This window comes from Achroia grisella, unplaced genomic scaffold (genome assembly GCF_030625045.1).
Source record: "Achroia grisella isolate CSIRO2021 unplaced genomic scaffold, CSIRO_AGI_Agris_v1 utg512, whole genome shotgun sequence".
Classification (NCBI taxonomy): domain Eukaryota; kingdom Metazoa; phylum Arthropoda; class Insecta; order Lepidoptera; family Pyralidae; genus Achroia; species Achroia grisella.
The window spans coordinates 2,904,523-2,931,648 of record NW_026712906.1 but is presented as its reverse complement, the minus strand read 5'-3'; the positions used below and the strand labels follow the sequence as shown (position 1 = coordinate 2,931,648).

General features: G+C 31.8%; 2 protein-coding genes and 1 non-coding gene across 5 annotated transcripts in view; 2 read left to right on the top strand and 1 right to left on the bottom strand.

Annotated features, from left to right (window-relative positions):
* LOC131846866 (calmodulin-A-like) overlaps positions 1-27,126 on the bottom strand; it is a 102,011-nt gene that overhangs the window by 3,253 nt on the left and 71,632 nt on the right. The window contains exons 3-7 of one of the 3 annotated variants that reach the window (XM_059196286.1): positions 24,140-24,224; positions 23,555-23,557; positions 19,825-20,000; positions 10,826-10,859; positions 10,300-10,401 (exon numbers count right to left, since the gene is read on the bottom strand). In XM_059196286.1, coding sequence (XP_059052269.1) covers positions 10,300-10,401; positions 10,826-10,859; positions 19,825-20,000; positions 23,555-23,557; positions 24,140-24,224 — 400 coding nt within the window. Of the gene's footprint in view, positions 1-10,299; positions 10,402-10,825; positions 10,860-10,935; positions 11,330-19,824; positions 20,001-23,554; positions 23,558-24,139; positions 24,225-27,126 lie in introns of those variants that run through there. The other 2 variants (XM_059196285.1, XM_059196287.1) reach the window with 2 other exon arrangements.
* Trnat-agu (transfer RNA threonine (anticodon AGU)) lies at positions 2,943-3,016 on the top strand. The gene has a single exon. It is a non-coding gene; the product is annotated as a tRNA-Thr (tRNA).
* LOC131846868 (putative nuclease HARBI1) lies at positions 25,268-26,959 on the top strand. Its single transcript, XM_059196288.1, has 5 exons — positions 25,268-25,489; positions 25,573-25,769; positions 25,973-26,105; positions 26,215-26,350; positions 26,596-26,959. The coding sequence occupies exons 1-5, from the start codon at positions 25,268-25,270 to the stop codon at positions 26,601-26,603; spliced, it is 696 nt and encodes a 231-aa protein (XP_059052271.1). The 3' UTR covers positions 26,604-26,959.

The window sequence follows — 27,126 nt, the reverse complement described above, 5'->3', positions numbered from 1 at the left end:
TGTAAATTTAAGTATAAAATGAAACTCTATGTAAAAAACATACATATTTTTTTATTAATTGTCAAAACATAAATTATTATGTTAAACTTTTAATTATTATATTAAAACCGGTTAATTACTATTGACTTATTAAAGTCAATAGTAATTAACCGGTTTTAATCGAAATTTGGTATTTATTTTTACTAATAATTAAAATGGAATAAATAGAGAAAATAATAAACATTGAATATTATTTCCTCTATTTATTATTTATTGAATAGAGCCGTTTCTACAGTGTTAGTTTCGCGTCGAAATTCGTTTTCAAAGTGCCGAGGCATTTTCGTCTAGGATGAATTAGAAAAATAACTGAAAGATGAAAATTCAATGTTGTAAATATGCATCATTCAGATGTTTTTCGTATTTGTCTTAAAATAAAAATCTCATATGTATCATGTGAAAAAAGTTTCACTCGAAAATATCACACCATGAAGATTTTATGTCAATTCAAAGTATTACTATAGAACGACAATTTCATACTTTAACCCCTATTATATTACATAAAGAGTGGTTCAACTTAGGCTGGGCGTAGTTTACATGAAAAAATTCATGAACTCCCATCCATCCAGGGGCGTAAATTGAAATGTCTACCGTTGTATTCATTTATTCAAACAGTTTTTCTGGCGTAGCGATTTCTAATAAATAATTCATTGTGTACCGCGTAATTCAATTATGATTGTTTTTTTTCTGGAATATATGAATCTATTTCTATTATACTTACTAATATTATAAATGCGAAAGTGACTCTGTCTGTCTGTTTGTCTCGCTTTCAAGCCAAAACTACTGAGGCCATTAAATGAAATTTGGTACACAGATAGTCTAGAACCTGAGTAAGAACATAGGTTACTTGAAAAAAGGGTTATGTGAAAAAGGGTTGTAAGGGGTTGTACCGGGAGATAAAAGGTTGTATGGAAGTATCGTCATTTTTAAAGACAGAAGCTTGAAACTAATTTTTATCTGTAGATTAAACAATAATATAAAGAAATATGACATTTAAAGTTTATAAAAGTAATATCCTTATTTTATTTTATCCCCTGATATAATAAAATAGGGGATGAAAGTTTGTTTGAAAATTCATTAATTCGTTATTTTTGAAGCTAGAATGATGACTATAAAAGACATTCATTCTGAATCATTAATTTTGTCAGTTTTGGTTTCAAATTATGCAAAATATCTGAACATGAATTTTCTAACCATTCTAATGTTGTTGGCTGCAGCTGTCCTTTGTATTTTTGTTCCACGTTTGTTGAATGAAGCTAGAATGATAACTATAAAAGTCATTCACTCAGACACACTTTAATTTATACTTTTAGTATGGATTAATAATATATAACTATTATTACTATATCAGTATAATTGAATTAAAATCTTATCATACAACTTATCAGTTACTCGTTCGATGAAATTGTAAACGCTAGTTGCGGCCAACAGCATTGCAGTATATATTAGGAAAAGTGCTTATCTACATATATGTTTATATATAAAAATTACGTGTCATGTTGTTTGTCCGCGATAGACTCCTAAACTAATGAACCGAATTTGATTTGAACATTGTGTGCAATTTGATCTAAATTGTAAGATAGGACAGCTTACATCTCAATTTATAGTCGCAATATTCTTTTATTTAAGAACCTTAGCCACAGCTATTAGAGGGCGGATCTGCTAGTATACATATAATAAAAACGTAACTGTTGTCTGGTCATCAAAGTTATACAAAAAATACCATTATCGGCGGTGTTTATAGACGGAATAGAACCCTAAACAATTTTTGTTACATTTTTTTGTCTGTTCCTCTATGTGAGTTATCTTAAAAACAGTTTAATCGCGTTGCTATGATTAATGTTTTATGGTAAGTGCAGTGCCATCTGCAATATTCTCTTTCGTCCGGTGAAGCTGTAAAGGCCAGCTGCCAACAGTATTATTTCGTAAAAATTCTCTCTTGTCTCTTGAAATGATTTTTATTTATTCCAATTAGTTTTCGAACAAAAAAGAAACTATCAACTATTGCTATTATTTGACTGTGATATTTAGTTTAATGGTTTAACACACTGACTTACTTCCGATGGTTTCGATTTCTCGGCGCAAACAATTGTATTCATGAGTATGATTGTTTGTATCGCTCTGGATGTTTTCTATGTATATTATATACGTACTTGCACATAAAAATATTCAAGTATTAAAATCAGTTGTCTAGTTCTCATAACACAAGCTCTGCGAAGCTTGAGAATAGATAACATTATGTGAAGATAGTCCTGGGTTATTATTATATCGAATACCATAACGCACGGGAACGAAGTCGCGCTCTTAGCTAGTAAACTAAAAAATGCGCAGACTTAGACATTTTAAATTTACAGTGGACCCGCGGTAATCCGGCCCCTGTCTAATCCGGTCCCCCTTGTAATCCGACATTGTCTATTATTTATTATTGTTTTGACAATATACCTCAGAGTGCATATACATACATACATATATAACAGAATCTTATCACTGGATCTGTAATTTGTCGGATTACAAGATAATTCCGGACTATTTAAATATAAAAAAAAAAAAAAAAAAAAACAAAAAAATAGTAGGGGAGCCTTACGCAGCACTCTATAATCCGACAAATACGATGGTCCGACACTGCCCTGCAAAACGTTTGTCGGATAACCGGGGCTCCACTGTATTTTGAAGAAATATTTATTAGACAAGAATTATTATAGCATAAATGAATTTCTCGATGACGAAGATTTGTACGCGTAATTGCAGAAGACAGTGAAACTTCTATCTATTTCTTAAGATCTTTGTAACCTGTACTTCACAAATAAAGTATTTATTTGAATTTGAATTCTTATCTGAAAAATATTTGTTAGTTCATTGCATTGACAAACTAGTAGTGAAGGTAAATTTCGTTATTATGCAACGTCGGCGCCGTGGCTTAGTTGGTTAAAGCGCCTGTCTAGTAAACAGGAGATCGTGAGTTCGAATCTCGCCGGGGCCTAGTTTTTTAGAACAGTAGAAATTTAAATTAAATATTTTTTTATTTCAATCTAAATGTAATGAATTGTGTGGCAACATATTCTTATAGTTTTTATAATGGTAATAATTATTTGTTTATAACTAATACATGGATTTTATTACATACAAGCTGTTCCCGCGGTTTTAGACGCGTGAAATTTATAATATGTATTACTGTGAATAACCTATATTATTGTAATGTTTCATTAAAATCCATACAGTAGTGCTTGTGTTAAAGAGTATACATCTATACATCCATCCGCTCTCACAATCGTCCATGTTTATAATATTAATAAGAAATATGATAGGTTTATATTAATTATCTATTACTTTGGAGTTTGATTTGTGTTATCAGCAATCTTCGAACTAGGTCAGACATGTATAGAGCTCAAGATACGCAAAAAGATGTTATGTGTACACTACACTTTCATATAAGTTTAGTTTAGTTAATTTTACAGTTACATAAGCAATTATATGATACATACCAGTGGTCGAAATTCGATCATAATTAATTCAACATTCACTAAGACTATAGACAAATAAATATATAAGAAAGTATTAAAAACTAACAATATGAATCTATTCTCAATTTGACCACAGATTTTAAGAATAGATAAATATGGTAGTTAATGTGTGTAATGTTTGTTTTATTTATTGAAAATCTTTTTGTGTATAAATAAAAAAAAAAAATACTATTTTACACTCCTTCTCTGTATCTTCTAGAAGTTTGAGAAATTCCATACTCTTCATTTCGCGCAATTTTCGTAAACAGTTACAAAATTTTTGCTTTATGTTTTGACTAGATGTTCCCGTGACGTCCGCGTGGAATTTAACTTTATTTTTATAATATTTTTTTTTATTATAATAAAAGCCTAAGTTACTCCTTATTACATCAGCTACCTGACAAAAAAAGTCCCGTCAATATCGGTCAAACCATTTCAGAGATTAGCCGGGACAAACAAACAGACAGACAGACAAAAATTATAAAAAATGTTGGTGTATATACTGTATTTATATTCATATGCATGTAGTAAAAAACGCCTATTTCAATATTACATACAGACACTCCAATTTTATTTATATGTATAGATATAATCAATTGAACTATAACAATATTTTGCCACTTTGTGTTCAAATTGTGCAAAATATTTGACAATTAAAGGTTTTTTTAACCATTCTAATGCTGTTGGCTGCAGCTGTCCTTTGTATTTTTGATCCGTTTGATGGGAGGGAAGAAATGGACATAACAGTAATTCTACTATTTAGCATTGTAATATAGACCCTAAATAGGTCTGTAATATGTTTGACTTTCCAGCATACAGTATACACACTGATGATCGAACAGTCACATAAACCTCAGCACTATGGTTAACAGTTAATAATTCATGACTTTAATAAATACATACATGTATTATTATATTTTTGTCCAAGCATATATTTCCACGTCCATAATTCCTTTCGGTCATTCATAGGTTGACTGAAAGAAAGAAAAAAAGAATTTGGGACAAGTCCCCCATTGTACAAATCATTTTTTTAGATCGTATTATCCATAGACCGTATTTCTCATATTGAATGTTTTTACTATGTGTACAAGTAATAAACAAACAAAAATATTGATCCATCCAAGAACCCACACTATCCTAAAAATATAACTAATCCTATAAATAATAAAAAATATTTGCAGGACAAAAATACTTGAAGGCGTATAGGTTGATTAACCTATTGCCTTTCTCTGGCTCGAGTTGGGAGCGGACGAACTAAAAGAACGAACGAACTAGTTCGCAAAAGAGCTAGGAACTAAATTGAGTGATCACAGTCGCGAACCATTATATACCAAACTACGCAAAGTGTATATATTACTATTGGTACTAAACAACTAACAGAAATATTTAAAAATAGATCTTTTTTTAAATGCAAGACAAAGGTCATTGACATTCATTATTTAAATTTGGCGCGCACTCGCAGATGATTCAAGTGACATTTATTTATATCATACTAGCTGACCCAGCAAATGTTGCTTTGCCATATAAATTAAAATCGCTATAAAAAAAATAAGGGTTGGGATAGAAGGGGCAAAGGAGGAAAAAAATGTCAAAAAAAAAAACATTTATCACTTAAGGAAATAAAAGGAAAAGTAGCAGTAGCCGATTCGCAGACCTATAGAATATGAAATGGGTCAATCCGTTTTGGAGGAGAATGGTAACTAACATTGTGACACAAGAATTTTATGTATAAGATAGAAAACGTCTGGATCAAATATAAAAAGATATAGGTACAAAAGTCTGTATCCTGCGAGAGTCGAATTTAGGAAGGGCAACCATAGGGACAAGGACGTGAACAGAATGGACGCCATTTTATTAATAAGTAAAATAAAATTTATAGACCTAAAAATAAATGTAGGTATTGTTGTTTGTTAAAGACTACTTGTTTTCCGGTAAACAAAGCAGGGCTACATGTGTCTATTTATATTATTTGTTTTTATCGTCCAGTTAAATTTTTGGCAAGACCCACCGTTTCATATTTCTGTAAAGCTAATGAGAATGATAAAAACAGATATTGTAGTACACAGATTGTAAACATTTCAATCTCTATTCGAATTATTTTTGACGACCTCGGTGGTCTAGCGGCCCAGCACACCGCTTTACGTCCGATGGTCGCGGGTTCGAGTCCTCGCACGGCACAAGCATTTGTATTCATGAGTATGATTGTTTGTATCGGTCTGGGTGTTTTCTATGTATATTATGTATGTATTTACGAAAACAAAAACTATCTATGTACTTGTATCAGTTATCTAGTACACGTAACACAAGTTTTAGCTGGCTTAATTTGGGTCTAGATGGCGCTGTGTGAATTGTCTTGAGATTATTAATATTATTATTATTGTAGAATATAAATAAACTTAATATAAATACTTTTGAATAATCGGAACATAAGTTCATTCGGAACGCAGATATTCTAATGCTGTTGGCCGCGGCTGGCCTTTACAGCTTCACTGAACCATATAGCGTGAGTGCAGATGGTACTCTAAACTCGTGGAAGGATTTATAGAGCGGCTGAAGGTCAACTCCTGCCTAACGGATACGACTTTAGTCTGAGGACACCGCTAGTGGTGGTAACCTCAGCTCCCTATAATTTCGATCCCTGTTTGAATTAGACGGGTGATTGTTCGCAGTGCTAACATTTGAATGTTTTTTTTTTTACATATAAATGTCCTGTATTTTAATGCAACTGGTGTATCTCATCAGCCTGTTTGCCATACAGGCTGATGACTGACCCACTGGAGTCACGAAGTCGCATTAGAAATCTTCCGTGACTCAGCAATGGCGTTGAAATGGCTTAAGTATGCCGCGTAGTTTTTTTTAGTGGGTAAGAATTCCACATAAACCCTAGTCATATTTCCGGCGTGAGGTTGTTTTTTAAAGATTTTGCCACACGATTAAAAAAAAGGTCAGACTGATATCTGCGAACGATATTGTACAATGACTCGGTAAAAACGGTACAGTAAAACAAAAAATACAGTACACATAAAACCGAAATGGAAATCCGATTTTCACAGAAGGAAATTTCGAAATAAAACTTGTAGCACTGGATTTTCTTCTTTCCTTGTCAACAATTTTTTTTTATTGATTTTTTAGGTTTTTATCAGGTGCTTTAGACCTGTTGCACTGCTTGCTACCTACATAGATCTATTGTGCTCGCCCTTTTTCAAAGTTCGCTACCTAGACCCATCAGGGACAAGAATTGAAGCATATTCTTAGGAGAGATGGATTTCGTTAAATTAACTCATCTCGTTATCATGATACTCCTAATAGTAGAAGAAATTCTCGCTATATTTATAGAGAGTGGGGTAGAATTTGTAATCGCCGTGCTAGTACCTCAATTTCACTTATTTCAGCCTCTAAGCAGTATGCTTTGGAAGCTGTTTCGGTTCCAGGCTGAAATATGGCTGTACAGTTACAGGTTCTGGATGCATGATATTTCTTCACATAATCCATAGTTAATTTTTTTATTTTGTTATTACAATAACATAAACATAGCAATATTCCTCTATAGTCTATTCCAAATGGTAAGTATAATCACCTAGAACAGTTTACACAACACCATATAGTCCAAAGCTAAGTAAAGCTTGTGTTCTGGGTACTAAACAACTGATACATCATTTTTTTTTAATACATAGACAACACCCAGATGAATACAAAAAATCATATTACTTTTTATGACTATGTAGTGCGATGTGTAGCTTATCCACCATTTTTTTTTATAAATGTTTATATTATTTTGATACCCTTTTTTATACGCCAGTTTTGACTATCTTACGAGACTCTTGGGAAATATATACACGTAAAATAATTCCTGGTTTTTTAAGAATTGCGTAGTGATCCCGCTCAAGTCACATTATAAATAAATAATAAATAACCCTGGACAATTTACACAACGCCATCTAGTCCTAAGGTAAGCTAAGCTTGAATTATGGGTACTAGACAATTGATATGAATAGTAATGAATACTTAGATACTTTTTTTTATAAATACATACATAATATACATAGAAATCACCCAGGCCAATACAAACAATCGTATTTATGAATACAAATGTTTGCACCGAATTGCGAGGAATCGAACCCGCGGCCATCGGAAGTAAAGTGGTGTGTTAAACCACTAGACCACCGAGGCTATCACTGACGTTGGTCCTATATATGCAATTACTTCCTATCAGGTGGGCCATTATAAGTTTATTTACTCAATTTCATCCAGTTACATAAAAAGACAGATATTCCGAGTATAGATTATTATTGTTACTATTGTTTTTGCTACAAGATACTACGATAAACAAACTGCATACTGTGGTTTCATTTGTAAGATTATATCCTTACCACAAATGATGTAAATATACTATATTCAATTACGGTAGTCGCATACAACAAATAGATTGACAAATCTAAATTATTTTTATCTTACATTTTATTTTATAATAACTTCACACAGGTGTACATGTTTTATACATATAAATCTTCTAGAGTCACTATTGTCTATTGCTAGAAACTGCACGTCCCCACAAGCAGCACCCATCATACTCGTGAACGGGTGCTGCTTGTGGAACTGGTCTGTTCATATTACGAACACTGATTAAACTTTGCTTTTGCAATAGCATATGCTAGTGGTCCCAAATTTAAATTTGCATTAAAATCTCTTGCGTAGTTTAAAAGATCTAAGCGAACAGACAGTGGAAGTGACTTCATTTTATACTATGTAAAGATACCATAGATAATATAGAACACCACATATTATATACTCTATAAAACTATGACTAAAAAAAAGTGTGACGCCGTTCGATATTTAAACGAATGTATGTCCGAACTCCAGCGCAGGACCGATCGTCGTGGAGATCTTTGGGGGAGGCCTATGTCCATCAGTGGACGTCTTCCGGGCTGCGATGATGATGATGATGTCCAAACTCGTATTTAAAAAAACCGTTGTCACAAGAGCATAGTCAGCGCTCACAAGAGCATATTCAGCGTTTTACAAATTTAATATGAAATTAACAATATTTCAATTAAAACTGTCCAACTATAATATTGAAATTGGGACACGGCGGCCGCGTGCATTCTTCGACGCATGCAGGTTCTGTTATTTAAATTATTAACCTGGTCTTAACACGGATAATTTTATGGCAAATAAAGGTATTTACCAGGTTCTGCTTTTCAGCAATAATTCAGATTGCGTATCTATACATATAAATAAAATTAGAATATCTGTTTGTAATATTGAAATAACCGTTTTTTTACTACGACCGATTTTGAGGGGACTTTTTTTTTTGGCAGGTTGCTGATGTAATAGGAAATAACTTAGGCTACTTTTATTTTAGAAAAATAAAGTTAAATTCCACGCGGATGAAGTCGCGGGAACATCTAGTATATACATATAAATATAATTGGAGTATGTGTTTGTAATATTAAAATAACCGTTTTTTTACTACATGCATATGAATATAAATACGGTACATACATCAAAATAATACTTTTTACAATTATTGTCCGTCTGTTTGTTCCGGCTAATCTCTGAAATGGCTGGACCGATTTTGACGGGACTTTTTTTTTGGCAGGTTGCTGATGTAATAGGAAATAACTTAGGCTACTTTTATTTTAGAAAAATAAAGTTAAATTCCACGCGGACGAAGTCGCGGGAACATCTAGTACATACATATAAATATAATTGGAGTGTCTGTTTGTAATATTGAAATAACCGTTTTTTAACTACATGCATATGAATATAAATACGGTACATACACCAAAATAATACTTTCTACAATTTTTGTCTGTCTGTCTGTCTATCTGTGTGTTCCGGCTAATTTCTGAAATGGCTGGACCGATTTTGACGGGACTTTTTTGGCAGGTAGCTGATGTAATAAAGAGTAACTTAGGCTACCTTTATTTTAGGAAAATTCTTTTATTTTAGTAAAATAAATTTCAATTCCACACGGGCGATATGGTGGGTACAACTAGTTTAATATATCATCGCCGCATTCGAACAAACACAACATACACTCTTTCTATTTCTGTGTATATTATGACAGTTTGTTCATATGTGGCATCTATTTAATGGTGCGTTGAAAATATATTTGACATTATTTACAGTAATGATAGGTTTATGCCTTTTTCTCGCTTCGTATTATTAAACACGATATTATTTTATTTATAACTAGCTGTGCCCGTGACTTCGTCCGCGTGGAATTTCATTTATTTTTTCTAAAATAAAAGTAACCTAAGTTACTCCCTATTACATCAGCTACCTGCCAAAAAAAGCTGTCTAGCTATTTCAGAGATTAACCGGAACAAACAGACAGACATACAAACAGACAAAAATTGTCAAAAATGTTATTTTGGTGTATGTACCGTATTTATATTCATAAGCATGTAGTAAAAAAACGGTTATTTTAATATTACAAACAGACACTCCAATTTTATTTATATGTGTAGATAATAATAACCCTGTACACTTTACACAGCGCCATTTAGCCCCAACCTAAGCAGAGTTTATGGGTACCAGATGACTAATATAAATAAAGATATACATAGAAAATACCCAGACAGATACAAAATGTTTGTGTCGTGGAATTGAACCCGCGACCATCAAAAGGCCACCGACGCTGTCACTATATTATATAACTTCATGTGAATGTAATTAAAAATTATTTAAACATTATTTAGAATTAAAATTTTCATCGTTATGGCAATCATAAGATATTTACAAAGTTTATATAAATTACCTGAAGGTCTTTGGCCTAGCGAGCGCATTACAACCCCGAGTTCTGCCATGGTGATGGTCCCATCTTCATCTTTGTCGAACAGCATAAAGGCTTCTTTGAATTCTGTAAAATATATATGTTTTTAGGTTATATTTATTACTCTTGTTTTATTTTTAGCCAGTCCTTTTTCCACTTCGATTATTTTTATTTAAATATATAAATATAGATGTCAAAAATAGCTAGTTATTTCACTTTTTTTTTATTCGGGTTTTCCCGTCACAGGGAAAGGAAAATGGACACAGCCCATACAGCCATGTGAATTCATTATTTCCTTTCACACTCCATAAAAGTGTCAAACCTCTAATAAATAAACTTAAAGTTTGGCTATTTAAATACTTCCGTCCTAATTCTTTGATCTATATTCTTAATATAAAAGTAAGTGAGAAAATACTTTATTAGGTTTGTAGATTACAAAACATATACGTATTTTGATTTGTAAATATTTTATAGTCTAGTATTTTACTGTTTATATTCTAAAAAAACTTACCCGCGACTTGTTCTTCCGTAAGGCCATATTCTGACTGAAAATAAGGAATAAAATGTTAAATTGTGGTCATAAATCATTTTAAATAGGTAAACAATAGAGAGTAAACATACAGAAACATGGCGTATAGATAAATCACTAGTAAGTCTCCGTAATCTTCTATATTCTTTATTATAAATATCGTCCGTAGCTACAGTTTTGGGCATTTTACCCGTATTTTTCTTATAAACTCACAGAAAACACATACCTAGCAAGTCTGTTTATAACAAAAACAATTTGTTAACACTCAGAACTTTTATCGGCAAAAACTTTTCTATACCGGCACAAAACTTTATCATTAGATCCCTTTCTTTCTTTCTTGTATCGTCAACAAAAAAAAAACTAGCTGCTGACTGGCTGGCTGGTCAGGAAATAAATCATACTATTTCCCGCGTTACAGAACCAGTCACAAATTTAAAAATCGAACGGTATTGGAACAATCCAGTTGTGTGATAAACACGTCGCGTCTCGACATTGTCAGCTTGGATATGTAGATTTCTATATTTAAAATATATTTTTGTTCGTTATAACTACTATCGGACTGTTCTACAGTGTTGTCAATATTATTTTGATCAACTGAGGTTCTCTATTAATAATTTTAGATGTTTATAGAAATATAGTTAATTTCGTTAATAATAATCTAGGTTAAAATGTTTAATTGTACTTTATTTATTTTTTTAAATAGTACTCTACTAATTACGCAATTAATATAATAGCAGAGATACTGCTATTATATTAATTGCGTAATTATAATAATAATTTTTATAAACAAAATAACCAATATCTGTCAAATATTTTAAATCAAATAATTTAATTTCATATTCATTTGAAAATACTTTCTGTATTTAGTTTTAAGTGTATTAATTAAAATATTAATAATCAATATATGTTTAACTATAACTGATTTAATAAATTATATAAACTTAATAATATTTTATTTGTTTTAATTAAGAGTGTAATGGATAAGTAGTCTTTGGCTTAAAACTAAAGAAATGCATTATTAATTGTTTTACAGTTAATTATCCGAGGGCCATTGTGGATGAAGTAATATTTTACTCCATCTTGGCACGCGTGTACATATCATTTGGAACGCGATAGTTTTGGCGGGAAAATTATGGACTCATCAAAATCATTGAAGAGCGTTCCGTTTATTTTATTCAACATTTCTGTGCATTGCAGTCATAAAGTTTCAATGATATTTTAACTAATTGGTATAGCTACGCGTGATTTTTATTATCATATTTATGGGATATTCATTACTATAGTATATTTTTTGTACATATTATTAGTTTTTTACTTTCATATACCTTTTTTGCATTTTGTTTTAAATTGTATTTGTTCCTTTTTTCCTCACCTTCTTCGCGAAAAGTAGTGAGTCAAGTGTGGTATAATAAGTACTATAGAAAAAATATTGATGTCATATTTTAATGTTATATGTAGAAAAGTATTAATGATGTTAGATATTGTACTATTTTCGATTTCAAACTATATAGGTGTTACCCGTGACTTTATCTGCGCGAACTTTTTTTTTTATTTTTGAGGTGAGAGTTAATAATAATAATTAGTTAGACAGACATTCACTCAAGATACAATACAATCTATCTTCACGTCAAATTTTATTAACATCTGTTCAGTCGTTTAATGCCTTTTGGTGTTAAGTCCGTCATATGTATTTTTTACTTATGTATAACGTGCATTAAAGTTATTTAAATATATATTAAATAGGCATTTACTTATTTATTTAGAATTGAGTGCCATTTTGTCACTCTTTGCAGATATAGAAATCGCGACATCTGTTGTTTCGCGCGCAAATTACAAATTAATATTTAAACATTTTCAAAGATAGAATACTGGCTGTTCTATATTCGAATTTTGTAAAGGTTCCAAGAAATCAAGATACTCTTCGGCATGCTTGTGTGAAACGAAAACGTTTTCGAATGTAGAGTTGTAAGTATGTAAGTGCAGAGGCCGTTAGTGTTCGACTCTTTTTTTTTTAATGGATATTAATATTATCTTACACCAGCGTATTTTAACGTGTGAACAATCTTTTTTTTTATACTATTATGGTAGTAAATAAGTATCCATCTAAACAACAAACATCCAACGTATTTATGAGTATTTTTTTATTATGGTACTCCATTCTCTCTGCCATGTAAGGGATCTGATGTGATTTTTTTTCTTCGAACTATTCTAATGCTGTTGACCGCACCTGGCCTTTACAGCTTCACCGAATGATAGGAGGCGAGTGTAGATGGGTCTCCTAACCCGTTATATTTATGACCTGAACACGGCACAATTTTTCTTTCTTTCTTAGAGTTTACGCAATAAAACAAGTTTATTAAATTAAACAGATGTTCTCGTTTTTGGTAGAACAAGAATGATATATTAAGATTTATTAAAAATCGGCCACGCCCACATGACACCCCTGGTGTTTCAGGCGACCATAGGCTACTGTAACCGTTTACCATCAGAAGGGCCGTATATTTTCATGCCACCTATGTAGTATGTAAAAAAAAATTTTGAATATACAGATTATTGATAAGTTTTTAATTTTAGTTAATTAGCGAGGCATGAAATAAAATAGACAAATTACATAGAATGTCGCGGTCACCTCCCCACGTTACGGCGACGCATAAATAAAATTAACAAAAAAAGCGTCCGACCGGAAAATTGGTCTGTCAATCGTGGACTCGTGAAATATGATGGGATGGATGAAACTCAAGCCAACGTTCATAATTAATTTGTGGGATTACTAAGTTTACAAAGACTAAAAAATATACTAGATACGCATGTATCGGTACGTACTGTCGACGTTAGATACAGATAAAATTTTGAGTAAAGCTTAAAGATTTTAGCAAACAAAAAAAAAAAAGACTGAATGGCCACTCCCTTTATTTATTTACAATAGGACAATTGTAAATAAATAAAGGGACTGGCTTTACCATGGTGAAGCGTTCAAGAGACTATTTTGATAAAGGGTCAGGCTCTGCTGTTATTAATAGTATATTACATACGCATTAAGTAACCATCGAAAATTTAAGAAAACTCTAGAAAACATCCTATGTGATTGTAGCCAATTTATACAGAAACGAAATATCTTCTTTGGAAAGTACTCTATCCTGAGGAGTGAAACTATCGCTCCCAAGAATATCCTACAATTCTATTGTCCCGGGCCTAGGCAACCAATTCTAAAAAAGGACGAGCACAGTAGATCTATGGAGCTCGCAGTGCTACAGGTCTAAGCATCTGACAGCAGCCCAAAGCCCCTCAATAAAAAAATAAAAGTACATCACGTTATCATGTAACATTCGTGATACGTATACTTATGTGTTGGCATTCCAGCAATCCTTAGCGGTATCCTCAGACTAAAGTCGTGTTCGTGTCAGGCATAAATTGGTCTTCAGCCGCTCTATAAGTTCTTTCGCGGGTTTGGAGTGCCATCTACACTCGTCCAGTAAAGGCCAGCTGTGGCCAACAGCATTAGAGTAGTCCGAAAAAAAGACGACTTGTACAAAGTCTATCTTAGTAAAATAGTCCAAGGATATAAAGATATGAACATTCCAGAGGAGTTTCCAATGACAGCACTAAAACTCGGTTAGAACTGAATTTTCTCGTCTTGTATTACTCATAAAACTATTTCTAGCATTCAATGGCAGTGTTAAACAGCATGGTTGGTGGGCGTTAAGTTTTGAATCATGCGTTTTAATTTTAACGAGAAAAACCGTAAATCTTTGTTATTAGAGCTGGCAATTGAAGATGAATTTGTGAAACTGTTTCAAATATATGATGTGAGACTTGTGTTCATTATAATTATTTGTTTATTCTGTACTAGCGACTTTCTTCGGATGTTATTTGGAGACACCATGATTTTTTGATCAATCAAATAATACGATAACAACAATTATAATATTGATATGGTGCCATCTATTGTTTTCTTAATATAATAATTATCTGAATTGCCTATTAATAAAAATGTAATTTAATTATTTCCCAATTTACCAACTTTCTTGGACATATTTATTATTATACGTTGGCCAATATTTAACATAATATTTTTGTGAAAATATCATCTTAACAAACTTACTGTATAAACAAACAGACAGATTTCTTTAGATAAAATTCTACAATTTTATTATTATTTGCTAAATTACGTATATATATATATATATATATATATATATATATATATATATATATATATATATATATATATATATATAGGCAATTATTCCTAATGCTATTTGACAGTCATAAAATAATTATTATTATCATAATAAAACAAACTCACGAGTTAATATTTAGTGACCAGAAAAAGACTGGTGTATCAGTATAATAAACCATAGATCAAATATTTCGCAATCATAATCATAGAGTAACATAATTCACGTAAAAAGATCATTAGTCTCTGGTCGTATTGTGCCGCGTATATTGTGCCGACAATGAGCTTATAAATCTCGTTGGAGGCGTAATTACACGGACGTTTATCACTGCCTTTCCTTGTTTCCAACGAATCAATACAGTATCACTATGTCATTATTATCCCTTTAATATATAGATAGATTTTTTTTTGTTCCTGGTTTATCCGCGATCAGTATGTCTACTATAATCGGATTGGTTAGCAAATGGCAATGAGAGTCCGCAGTCTCTTCATTCCGTTCAGGAATTAAGAACTGGAGTTTTGCTTGTCTAAATCCAGTAGATATGTTCTTTTCAGGCGTTTTGGGAGATTGTCAGTTAGTAACCTCTGAACTAGTTCATTGGGTTGGACACTCAGCCGAGCCTTGTATTTTGAGCATGTGCTAGCAAGCTCCTCTCATACTGTGGGTAAATTCGAATAGTGATGTATTTCCGAGTTGGTTATAAGCCAAGAACCTAAGAATGGTCTTTAAGATAGATAGAACCTTATATTTTGAGCATGTGCTAGCAAGCTCCTCTTGTACTGTGGGTAAATTCGAATAGTGATGTATTTCTCTTTAAGATGTTGGAGAATCTCAATGTTAGATATAGATATATAGATAAATAAAAAGCTTTTGTTCATGCGTGGTTGTATGAATCTGTGGCCCAAAATATATATTTAAGACTGTAATATGAGATTTCGGCGGGTCAGAGACAAAATGTCGGTTACTTTATACTCATCAATTGTAATAATATTCATTCGCTAGCTGTACCCGGGACTGCGTTCACGTAGAATAGTGACCTTGATCAAATAATGAAAAACATTTAGTAATCTAACCCAATAAAAGCCAAATAAAAAAGTTGCATCGTTATAGCTTAAAAATATACATATTTCCAACAAATTTCCATACATAATTCCGTACAACTCAATCTACAGCCTAAAAATTTGAAATTACAATACTTCCATACATCTTTCAAACTCTCCTTGCAATCCATTTTTCTTTATTTAAATTTAATCAATAGCCCAAAAAAAGATTGAAGTTCTAGCTTTAAAAACAAGGAAACTTCCATACAATCTTTCTTCTCCCATTTCAACCTCAGACAGACAGACAGTCACTTTCGCATTTATAATATAAGTAAGGAAGTAAGGTTTAAGAAACTAGCCATCTCCGATTACTAGCCTATATATTATTTTAATGTATAAACTAAATTTCTATAAAGTTTCATCACCATACATTCAAGAAATGCCAGCCTGAAAGAGTAACAAACGTCCATCCAATCATACTCACAAATTTTCGCTTTTATAATATTAGTAAGTAGAGAAACAGTGTACAATACTTATAAATCAGAATCGATTGCCACTCCCTGGGTACAAGCTACTGTTATATTTTTTGCTAATGAGCAACGTAATTAAGCCTGACTCATTAGCAAAATGTAACGAAAGCGTCCAGTCGATAAATGTGATAATGAGTTTGCAAAAAGAATTAATGATTTACGTAATTACAAGAGAAGACACCGTCCTGGTCAAGTGGTTTACTTAACTCAGAGAAGATAAGTTAAAATTGTTGTGTGAATACCATAAAAACTTTCAACTAGATTGAAAGCTTTATAATAATTTGTATTAACTAGGAAAAGCAATCCCGAACTCACAGCATCCCGATTTTGCACGATCCTGATCTCGCTGGATGTCGATATCGCGAGATCTTTCACGTACCCATAAAATAAACAAATTTATATTTCAGGACAATTCACGTAGTCTGTGTTATAGGTACTAGACAATTTTTTTTATGTCAACAACAATTGTTTGTCAATCTTTTTCTTGAAGGTTTCAATATCGTATTTAATTACCATTTAAGGTGAATCCACAATGTATTGTGTGAGGCTAAATGCTCACTATTTTTTTATTTTATTTAGGATCACCAACAATTGATTTTCCATCATACAATTTATTTAATTACATGTAATGAGTTATGGTCTAAATGCATAATTACTTATAGGAATGCATAGATAATTTATATAAATACATAGGTAATTAGTATACATGATTTTTGTAAATAAATCCATATACCGAGAAACCACACGATATAAACAACCATACTACAAATCATAATAAGTATAAATATTTGTATGTGCGAGAAAAAGAACCTGCGACCATCGGAAGTAAGGCGGTGTGCTAAATCACTAAACCACGGAGGTCTATTAGAGGTTCTATTCGCTTATTACAATATCAGCACCAATTATGGAAGGTAATTCCAGTGGTTATTTAAATAACTAATGTTATGACACATTTATAAGTAATGCGGCTATAATTAATTATGTTAATTATGGTTTTGCGTGTGGCTTAATGTCAACCATTTCTGTATTTAACCATTTCGTATAAAACTATTCGTTACTAAACTTTATTTTAAGATTTTTCAACATTTATATTTCATTTAGCTTACCCGCGCGATTTCGTCTGCATCACACTTACTTGACATTTATCATAATATTTGGCCCAATTTAAATTATATATTTTTAAGTTATAGCCTAATTTTGATGTATAAGTTATATTACTGTAAAATATAGGCAAAATTCGTTCAGTAGTTTTTGTGTGTGAGTAACAAACGTGCATCCATTCATACTCACAATCTTTTGCGTTTATGATATTATCGTAAGACGAACTTGATAGTGTAATTAATACCTATCGATGACTGTGGCTTTGGTATTATGCTAATAAGATTTCATATAATTGTATATGCAATGTAAGAATTCATAATGTAACAATACAACACAATGTAATGAAAACTGTGAAATTAGTAGTAATGTAAGATTTCTATAATTGTATATGCATATTGGTAAATGTAACTGGCTCCTAATAAAGATAGGTGACACTGCATGTTGTCAACTCACCCGGCCGGCCAGCGGTGGTTCTGGGCCAGACGGATAAGGTCTGCCTCGGTGCCACTGTTAGGCAAATTGTAACATCTCGGCTGGAGTTGTACAAAAGTGGAAATTAAAGAAATATAATAATATTAAAGTAAATTAAAAAAGGCACAGACGAATATGTCTGTGGAAAATTGTATATAAAAATAAAAATTAAAAAAAAATTCTAGGAATTCTAATTCATTTTAGTTATATGTATATAATCTTACTAATAGCTGACCGCGTAAACGCTGCTTTGCTATTTAAATGAAAATCGCTATTATAAATAGGGGATCACCAAACAATAAGGGTAAAAATTTAGGGCTGTTGCATTAAAAAAACATTTTTAATGCCACATTATAAAAATATAAAAGAAAAAGAATGGTCTAACCTTTGTGGACAACCCTTTTTACTTAGTGGTATGAAAAATAGACATTAGCCGACTCTCAGACCTACTGAATATGCATATAAAATTTCATAAATATCGGTCAAGTTTCGGAGGAGTATGGTAACTAACATTGTGATACGAGAATTTTATATATATATATGTGTGTTCCGTAAATCAGTAGAGCACACAGATACTATATGATCATATCTGTGCAGTAGACTCAGGCGACTTTTCATCCAAGTAGTTGTTCCATAATCCAATCAATGAACAGATTACTCTTTTCCAAATAGCGCTAAGGATTGAAGTGTCAAAACGAGATAGATATATAATGATATATAGAGTAGAAAGAGATGGAAATCGGGTTTGCCGTAGAGTTTTCTCTAAGCCGGTTTTGTTTTACGACGTACTTTGTTACTGTATTCGATTTTATAAAACGAGCGTGCTTCAGTCGCCTTGTAAAGATATTTCCATTACGTTTGATTAAAATGTAAAGAAGGAAGTAAAGAGAATGATATCTATTTAAATTTCCTGCCAGTTCTTCTGAACTGCAACCGGACTGGGTTCTGGGTTCTATCTATTATTCAGAATAGATAATATTATTTTGAAGTAATCATAAAAAAATTAAAACTAACGTAACTGAATATCAGCGCTGGAAACTATATTTTTCAAAAAAATTTATTGTGGTTCACATTGACTCTGTTTTGTAATGTTTATGTATGTTTATATTTTTTTGTCATTATTGTTATATCAAGACGACTCATTAAATATCTATTGCATAAGTTGCTTTTATTAATTTATTGTGAGTCTTGTTTAGACTCAGAATAAATTAATAAAAGTGTTTCAGGCGTCCATAGGCTACGGTAATGATTTACCATCTGATGGGCCGTATGCCTGTTTGCCAACATAGTAGTATAAAAAAAATGCACACATATCCGTAACAATGATACTATTTACTTAGTATCGAAAAGTGATTTCAGTATTACTCCAATGAGAAGGCATCGATCCCTGGTAGGTATAATAATATAATACAATAATATATTTATTGACACCAATTTACGTAGCTATAGTTATTTTTATTATATTAGTAGTAGTAGTTATTATTATTATTATAAACTACTAAATTTTTGTTAAATTCGCATCATGGGAATCCGCAGGTATCCGAACATCCCTAGCTTCCTAGGGATGTTTCGATACCTGCTTCTAAACGGTTCCTTATGCATGCGCATGTTTAAAATGTTTAAGCAACCGTTTAAAAAAAAAAACATAATATTGTACTTACCAAATTTATGGTAACAATCAGCTCGTACTGCTGATGTTTGTGTCCCTTTTTCTTCTTCCCTTGTGGTGTCTTCACCGCGGCCGCAGCTGCCGCCTGCTTCGGCGGCGCAGTCTTTGCTGCACCCTTTTGTGCTGAAGGCTTGACGGGAGTTTTTGGACCCCCTTTTGTTGAAGAACCTGGTTAATAATATAATGATATTGTTTTAGAAAATACATTCATACATATTAAGGTTTAGCACAGACATACGAATTAAAATAACCTAGGTTAATTCAGACAGCGCCATCTAGTATTAAACTTAACCGATCTTTTGCTCTAGATACCAGTAATCCTTTATAGAACAAAGTAGGAGCAGTTCCCGACTGTCTGTCAGTTTCAATGTTTATATCTTCGAAACTATGCAATGGATTTTACAGGCACGTAGGTATATGTATTACAATACATACGTTAAATTATACGATATACATATATACAACCGTTTACCATCAAATGGGCCGTATGCTTCTTTCCCACCATCGTAGTATAATCTTATTAATATTATAAACGCGAAAGTTTGTGAGTATGGATGAATGTTTGTTACTCATTTACGCAAAAACTACTGAACGGATTTTGATGAAACTTTATAGTAATATAGCTTATTCATAAGAATAATATATAGGCACAGCTGATAAATATTTTTAGACTTAGGCTTTGAAGCCGGCTACCGCAAGGGAAACCCCAAGTAGCGCCCTATCCAACTTGTGACACGGGTGTAGGTTTAAAAGGCCCTTTTAGAATGCATTAACACTCACCTTCACTACTTGCAGCTTCCCCCCAGGCCCATCTAAGACCGGGATAAACCCATTTCTAATACCATTCACTTTAATATCCAAAACACAACCGGCACGCCCTGCGCTCGTCGACTGAATGACGTGGCTCACCCAACGAAAGCGGATTATTCAACTACCGACCTCCGTATTTATAGATCGAAGTCCGTGTAGTAGGGAGTGAAGCGGGTATAACAGTTATCGTATGATAAACAACTTAGTTCCGTCTATTAGTACTAGATGGCGCTATTTACAATATTTATAATAATCCTTAACTTTAATACTTCATTATGTTAAATATTAAATAACAGTGATATGATCAATATAAATATAGGCCGAATATAATTAAATTCATCAATTAACAATGATAATAGTCATTGTATTGAATTTGCGATATATATACTTTTCACTTATGCGAAGCAAGGGCGTATCGCTAGTATATATATAATAATAATATAATTCTATCACAAATCTCATAGTGAAATGGCAAACAGCCAAATAAACCGCCTTTTGAAGTAACTGTAACATTTTCTACGGGAAGTGGGTGAATCTTATCACTCGTGCCATTTATCTTTGAAGTTCAAGTCGAGAACTGATGGTTTTTTAAGATTCCGAAAGTAATCCAAATGAAATTCCTTGCAACGCTTTATGTCACTGTTATTGCAAACAAAGTACCACTTCATATACGGTAGGACGGTCCTTACCATTGAAATGGTAACTGTCTCCTATATAACTACATGAGTCGTACTATGAACATCAAAGGCAAGGTAAATAATTGTAATAATAATTCATTATTATTTTATACATTTGACGGCCTCGGTAGCAACGGTGGAGCATACCGCCTTACTTCTCATGGTCGCGGTTCGATTCCTTCCATTTGCAATTATGAGTATGATTGTTTATATCGGTCTGGGTGTTTTGTATGTATAATATGTATGTATTTACAAAAGAAAACTATGTATCAGTTGCCTAGTACCCATAACACAAGCTCTGCTGAGTTTGAGATTAGATGGCGCTGTGTGAATTTTTTTGAGATATTATAATGGTAAATCATTAAGAAAAAAATTAATTTGCATGCCTCCTAATTATGATGCTGACATTTGTACCCTATTTTATAAGATCTACCATAAAGAAAATTATCTATCTATCTATAGATTGGAAATAAATATACAACCAAAATTTACATATCATTTTGGATATACAAGTACAATAGTGTACGTGCATATTATGCAAAAATAGCATCACAGTGCAAGTATCAAAAGACGGATTCTCAGTGTATATAAAAAAATATATTAACTGAAATATTCAAAATACTAGCTTCAAATACGGTTTATCGATACATTTTTTAATTTAGTTTCATGTCAAGTACAGTAACGTTGAAACAAACACGTACCTAAAAGACTCGAGTACGGTTTTGACACATTTGTAACCTATGTTACAAAGCCTTTGGATATAATCGTTATATTAATACGTCAAGCAAGAACTTTTTTCGAATATTACGTGGACGTGAGAGTATGAAATTTTGCACACTTATATATAGTTTCCATCCAGATGGAGTGCAGAACCCTAATATTTTTTTAAAAATTCTTTCACGTACAAAAATATACTTTATCAGCGACAGTCTAGGTTAGACTGTATTCTAGTTTTACACTAATTAAATATCACATTTCTACAATATATGCTCATGCGTGAAGTTTGTACAAGTTGCTAGTTCTATTAACATTATCACTGTAAAAGTTTTTGACTATAAATTAAAAAAAAAAAACAAAAACACACAAAAACGAGTGGATAGTTTGAACTTTGCAACTCAGACAGACCATATTCTAGATTGAAAGATATTATTGCAAACTCTGCATATTATAAGTATTTACCGTCTACACACATAACGGGCCAAATGAAAAGCTAAAAGCGGATAACAGAGTCCATCTTACAGGACAAGTATTTACTGGTTACAAGCACTGTTTTATTCATCACGTTTCGACACACGTTTCACACGTTTCGACTTGTAAATGTAAACTTTCAAGGATTATTTAAAAGAGCAACACACAAGTTTTTTGCTCGTTCTTCTTGTGATGAGATAGCTTTCCGAACGAGTGGTAGATAAAAAACAAATTGTTATGACTATTCAAAAGTGCTTAAACTAAGTTTATTTGAATAAATGATTTTCTATTCTATTCTATTCATCTGACTCATCATTTAACTGATCTACAGCCCATACAATTCATACGCGAATGCATGAATCAAAACGATATACCGCAAATATGAGAAAAAATCGCATTTATAACACAATATTGACCTTGATGGTCTAGTGGTTTAACACACCGTCTTATTCCCGATAGTCGCGAGTTTGATACTCGTACATTACAAGGATTTAAATTCACGTGTATAATCGTTTGTATCGGTCTGGGATTTCTATATTATATCATGTATGTATTTACAGAAACACATGTGTCTATGTGTTTATATCAGTTATCCATTACTCATAATATAAGCTCTGCTTAACTTGGAACTAGATGGCGCTGTGTGAATTGTCCTGAGATATTATTAATAGTTTTTGTGATAACTACGTCAACGGTGGGAGCACCCTTATTTCAATAGCTCTAACTAAACCAAATGGAGAGCCTGATAAGATAAGGTGCTTCTTGAAATGTACAGTGTAGCCACGTTTGGCATTAAGCCATACTAGAGCAAGTGAAATGTTTTTGGTACATAAATCTTATAATGCTATAAATTTCTGTACTAGAGATTGTAACAAGTTTAGAAGAAAAGCAAATAATGTAAGATTATATTCTAGAAAATAATGACATTATTATAGTTTACTAAATTTGTATTACACTAATAATATATTAAGTCACAATGTACAAAATACATACATAAAAAATTTACTTTAATCACATTAAGTATAACTCGAAAACTACTTTTGAAACTTACTAAACTACTTCTTGAACAGATTTATATGAAATTTATACGCATCATTTTTTAAATTTATAAAAATCCTTTATCATTGTCGGTTCACTTAGAAAATACTTATGAGGTAATAAACCTAAAATAATAACACAGTCGAATTGAAAATGGTTTTTGAAGTCGGTTGAAAATTGGTTCAGAACTTGCAAACATATCTTGTTATATAATACATAAAAAATCTATTATTTTCTGTAGTGGTTAACATAGATAGAGTGATTCAAGAGGAAGGTTTATATGTATAATACATACACCTGGGCAAAGCCGGGGCGAGTAACTAGTGTAATATAAAATAGCATGTAATAAATTTTCCAGTGAAAACAGGCCATAATAGATAGTATATTCTGTTCATATTAAAAAATAAATAAACAGAACCTACTTAAGTGTGCTTTAAAATACTATTATTGAAATCTATAATTAGGTTCACACTACTAATTTAATGCACGCAATTATTTTTGTTATATATTATGAGCTGTGGAATATAAATACAATGTAATTCACAGTGCAAATTGCTTCAAATATTTATAGTTATAGAATTGTAAATTGTTTACCTTTCTGACTGGGTGTTGTGGCTTTTTGTCCGGCGGCATTTTTCTGATTGACGTGCCCACCACCATCTGCTGGTTTGTTTCGCGCCTGCGGAAAAAAATAATAAATTTAAATTTAATATATAAAAATTAAAAATAAATTTATATAGCAAATATAAAGAGACAAAACCATTTATTTATATAATACAGTTTTTGCCACCTATGCACGTCAATATTATTTATATCCCTATCGTCCATTCGCTAACTACCTACTTCAATTGAAAATAACTAGCAAGAAACTCAACGTACATTTTCTGTAAATTATTATGACAAAAAAATGTTTGTGTTTAAGTGATTTCAAAAAAATGTTTTAGATAGTGTTCAAACCCATAAAATCTTAAACTCGACTCCGAATCGAACAAATATATTTTCAACATGTGTTTCAACAGGATTGTGTTTTGTAGGAAAGGATAAGAGCGCCTTAGATAAATATATATTCAGAGTCGATTACGCTACTTATTTTGTCTCTTTTTACGTAATTGGGACAACAAATAAACTGGCGGCCCGACTGATGGTAAGCGGTAACCATCGCTTATATTGGGGGGAAGGGCATTGGTAGTAATGTGGACTAATAACCTTATTGCTAGGAATGTACCACGTCAGGTTGACCTCCACGTGGTTTCGCCTGGAAATCATCATATTAAATTTCTCGTGAATTTATCATGATGGGCTATGACCTGTAGGTCTACCACGAAGTGCAATTCCGAAATTTCGGATCGATATTTCGTGTGATTCGTACCATGAAAAACGTTCATTCCGAAATCGTGCCCGAAAACGGAGAATATCGTTTCGATCGTCCCAAATCGTACCATGAAGTATCCGTTCGTACGTTGTTATGACGTTTTGACAGCACGTTTATCGTGATTTAAAGTGCGAAGTAGACGAAACATAAATAGTTAACTTTTTACTTTCGTAAGTATGGATTTTACGTATATAAGTGCTGTAATATATAAAAAAGTGATTAATTAATAATTCAGTTAATGTGTTACAGTGAATAATGTGATAAAAGTTAAACTAATTAGTGTTTTTAAATTTTATTGTGTTCAATATAACCTACAACTTAGCATTACTTTATTTTGATTTAGTTTCATTATGCCAAGATTGGCTGGAATTTTAGAAGCCCTCAATGAAGAAGAAATTGAAAGACGCAGGTTTAAAAGAAAAATGCGTACTAAGTACCTCCAAAGATCCATTCCCGACGAGTTTGTATCTAAATACAGACTCAGTCGGGAAGTCTTCGAGAATCTTTGTCAGTATGTGGTACGATTATTACCCCTGCCTAAAAGTAGTCGAGCAATCGATCCAATAACCAAAGTAAGAACTTATGTACATTTTGTAGATGAAAAAATTTAGTATTTACCTATTATTTAGTATTCCCATATCTATTTTTTTTTCAGATTCTCACTGCATTAAATTTTTATGCCAGTGGTAGCTACCAGGGTGCAGTCGGACAAAATTTAGACACCACTATGGCTCAGCAGTCTGTCTCAAACTGCATCAGGGATGTAACAGATGCCCTAAATACACCCTATATACTAAGGAAATATATAAGATTTCCTCAGTCCAGGGAAGACAGGAACATATTGAAGAGAAAGTAAGTTTATGTATATTAAATATGATTAAGATTTAACTTTATAGAATTTTATGCTCTTTGTCGATTTATAATACATATACTATTAATTTAGTTCAGTCAACTATTTGTAGCTGTAAATTTATAAATGATATTGTTGTTAATTTCAGGAATCAGCATAAGTTAATTGATGTTTAAATAATCAGTAGTTTATATTTCTTTTTCAGTTTTGCTACACAGTATGGTATCCCTGGTGTTATAGGATGTATCGACAGCACCCATGTAGCTATAATTCGGCCAACAGTCAATGAAGAGAGATTTTTCAATAGAAAACATTACCACTCTTTAAATGTTCAAGTTGTAAGTACAGTATTTTATGTAAAATTTGCATAGTGTATAAATAATTCTCAAGTTATTCATATTTGTCACTATCTGCAAATATCTTTATAATGTTTGTCCTATTTTTTAGATTGCTGACAGTAATTTAAAAATTATGAATATTGACGCCTCTTATGGTGGTGCCACTCATGATGCATTCATTTGGGAGCATAACGAGATCAAAGATCATTTGGAGAGTCTTCAAGGAGAAACAACTTATTTGCTGGGTAAATAAATCGTAATTGTTAACTTTGTAGTTGTACTACATATAAAATTGGTGAACAAACAAGAATACAATGTTTTGTCATTCCTTTTCATTATTAGGATGTCATAAAAGATGATTATAGATTGTATTTCAGTATTTTTTATGTTAAATATTATTAGCTGATATTATATTGAATAGTCTATAAGCTATCAAGTGCATTTATCAAATTCCAAGTCTCACAGTTAAGTATGTTTTCTTTTCTTTCAGGTATATAAAGATTAGAAGAGAGCCATACGTTCTATTTATGGTATGGGTTCGAGATAGTCATTATATCAAGGCTTTAAAGAATCAAATATCCTCACCGTTGCCTCACAGTACATTTATGAAATATTATGTATACAAGGAAAAACTTAGATAGTTTCAAGAAACTTAAAGACTGTACAAGTAGAAACTTATGCAATAAAAATATACTAATTTTACCTAAATGCTGTTAAAATTGATATTAAACAAATGTTATGTAAAAAAGCCTATTATAGGATAGATGAATTCATAGATGACAGCAATATAATAAGTTTATTTGAATAAATGATTTTCTATTCTATTCTATTAGAAGTTAAGGCATTACTTATTTACAAAATTAAAAACTTTTTACAATAAAATTTTTTTATTTTATAATCACATATATATATAGATAAAAGTAAAATCAAAATTGTATATTTAAAATAACACTAATTATAAATGATTAAACATTCATTCAGAAAAATGTTGTATAAGTATATGCAAACTAAGTAGTGTAGT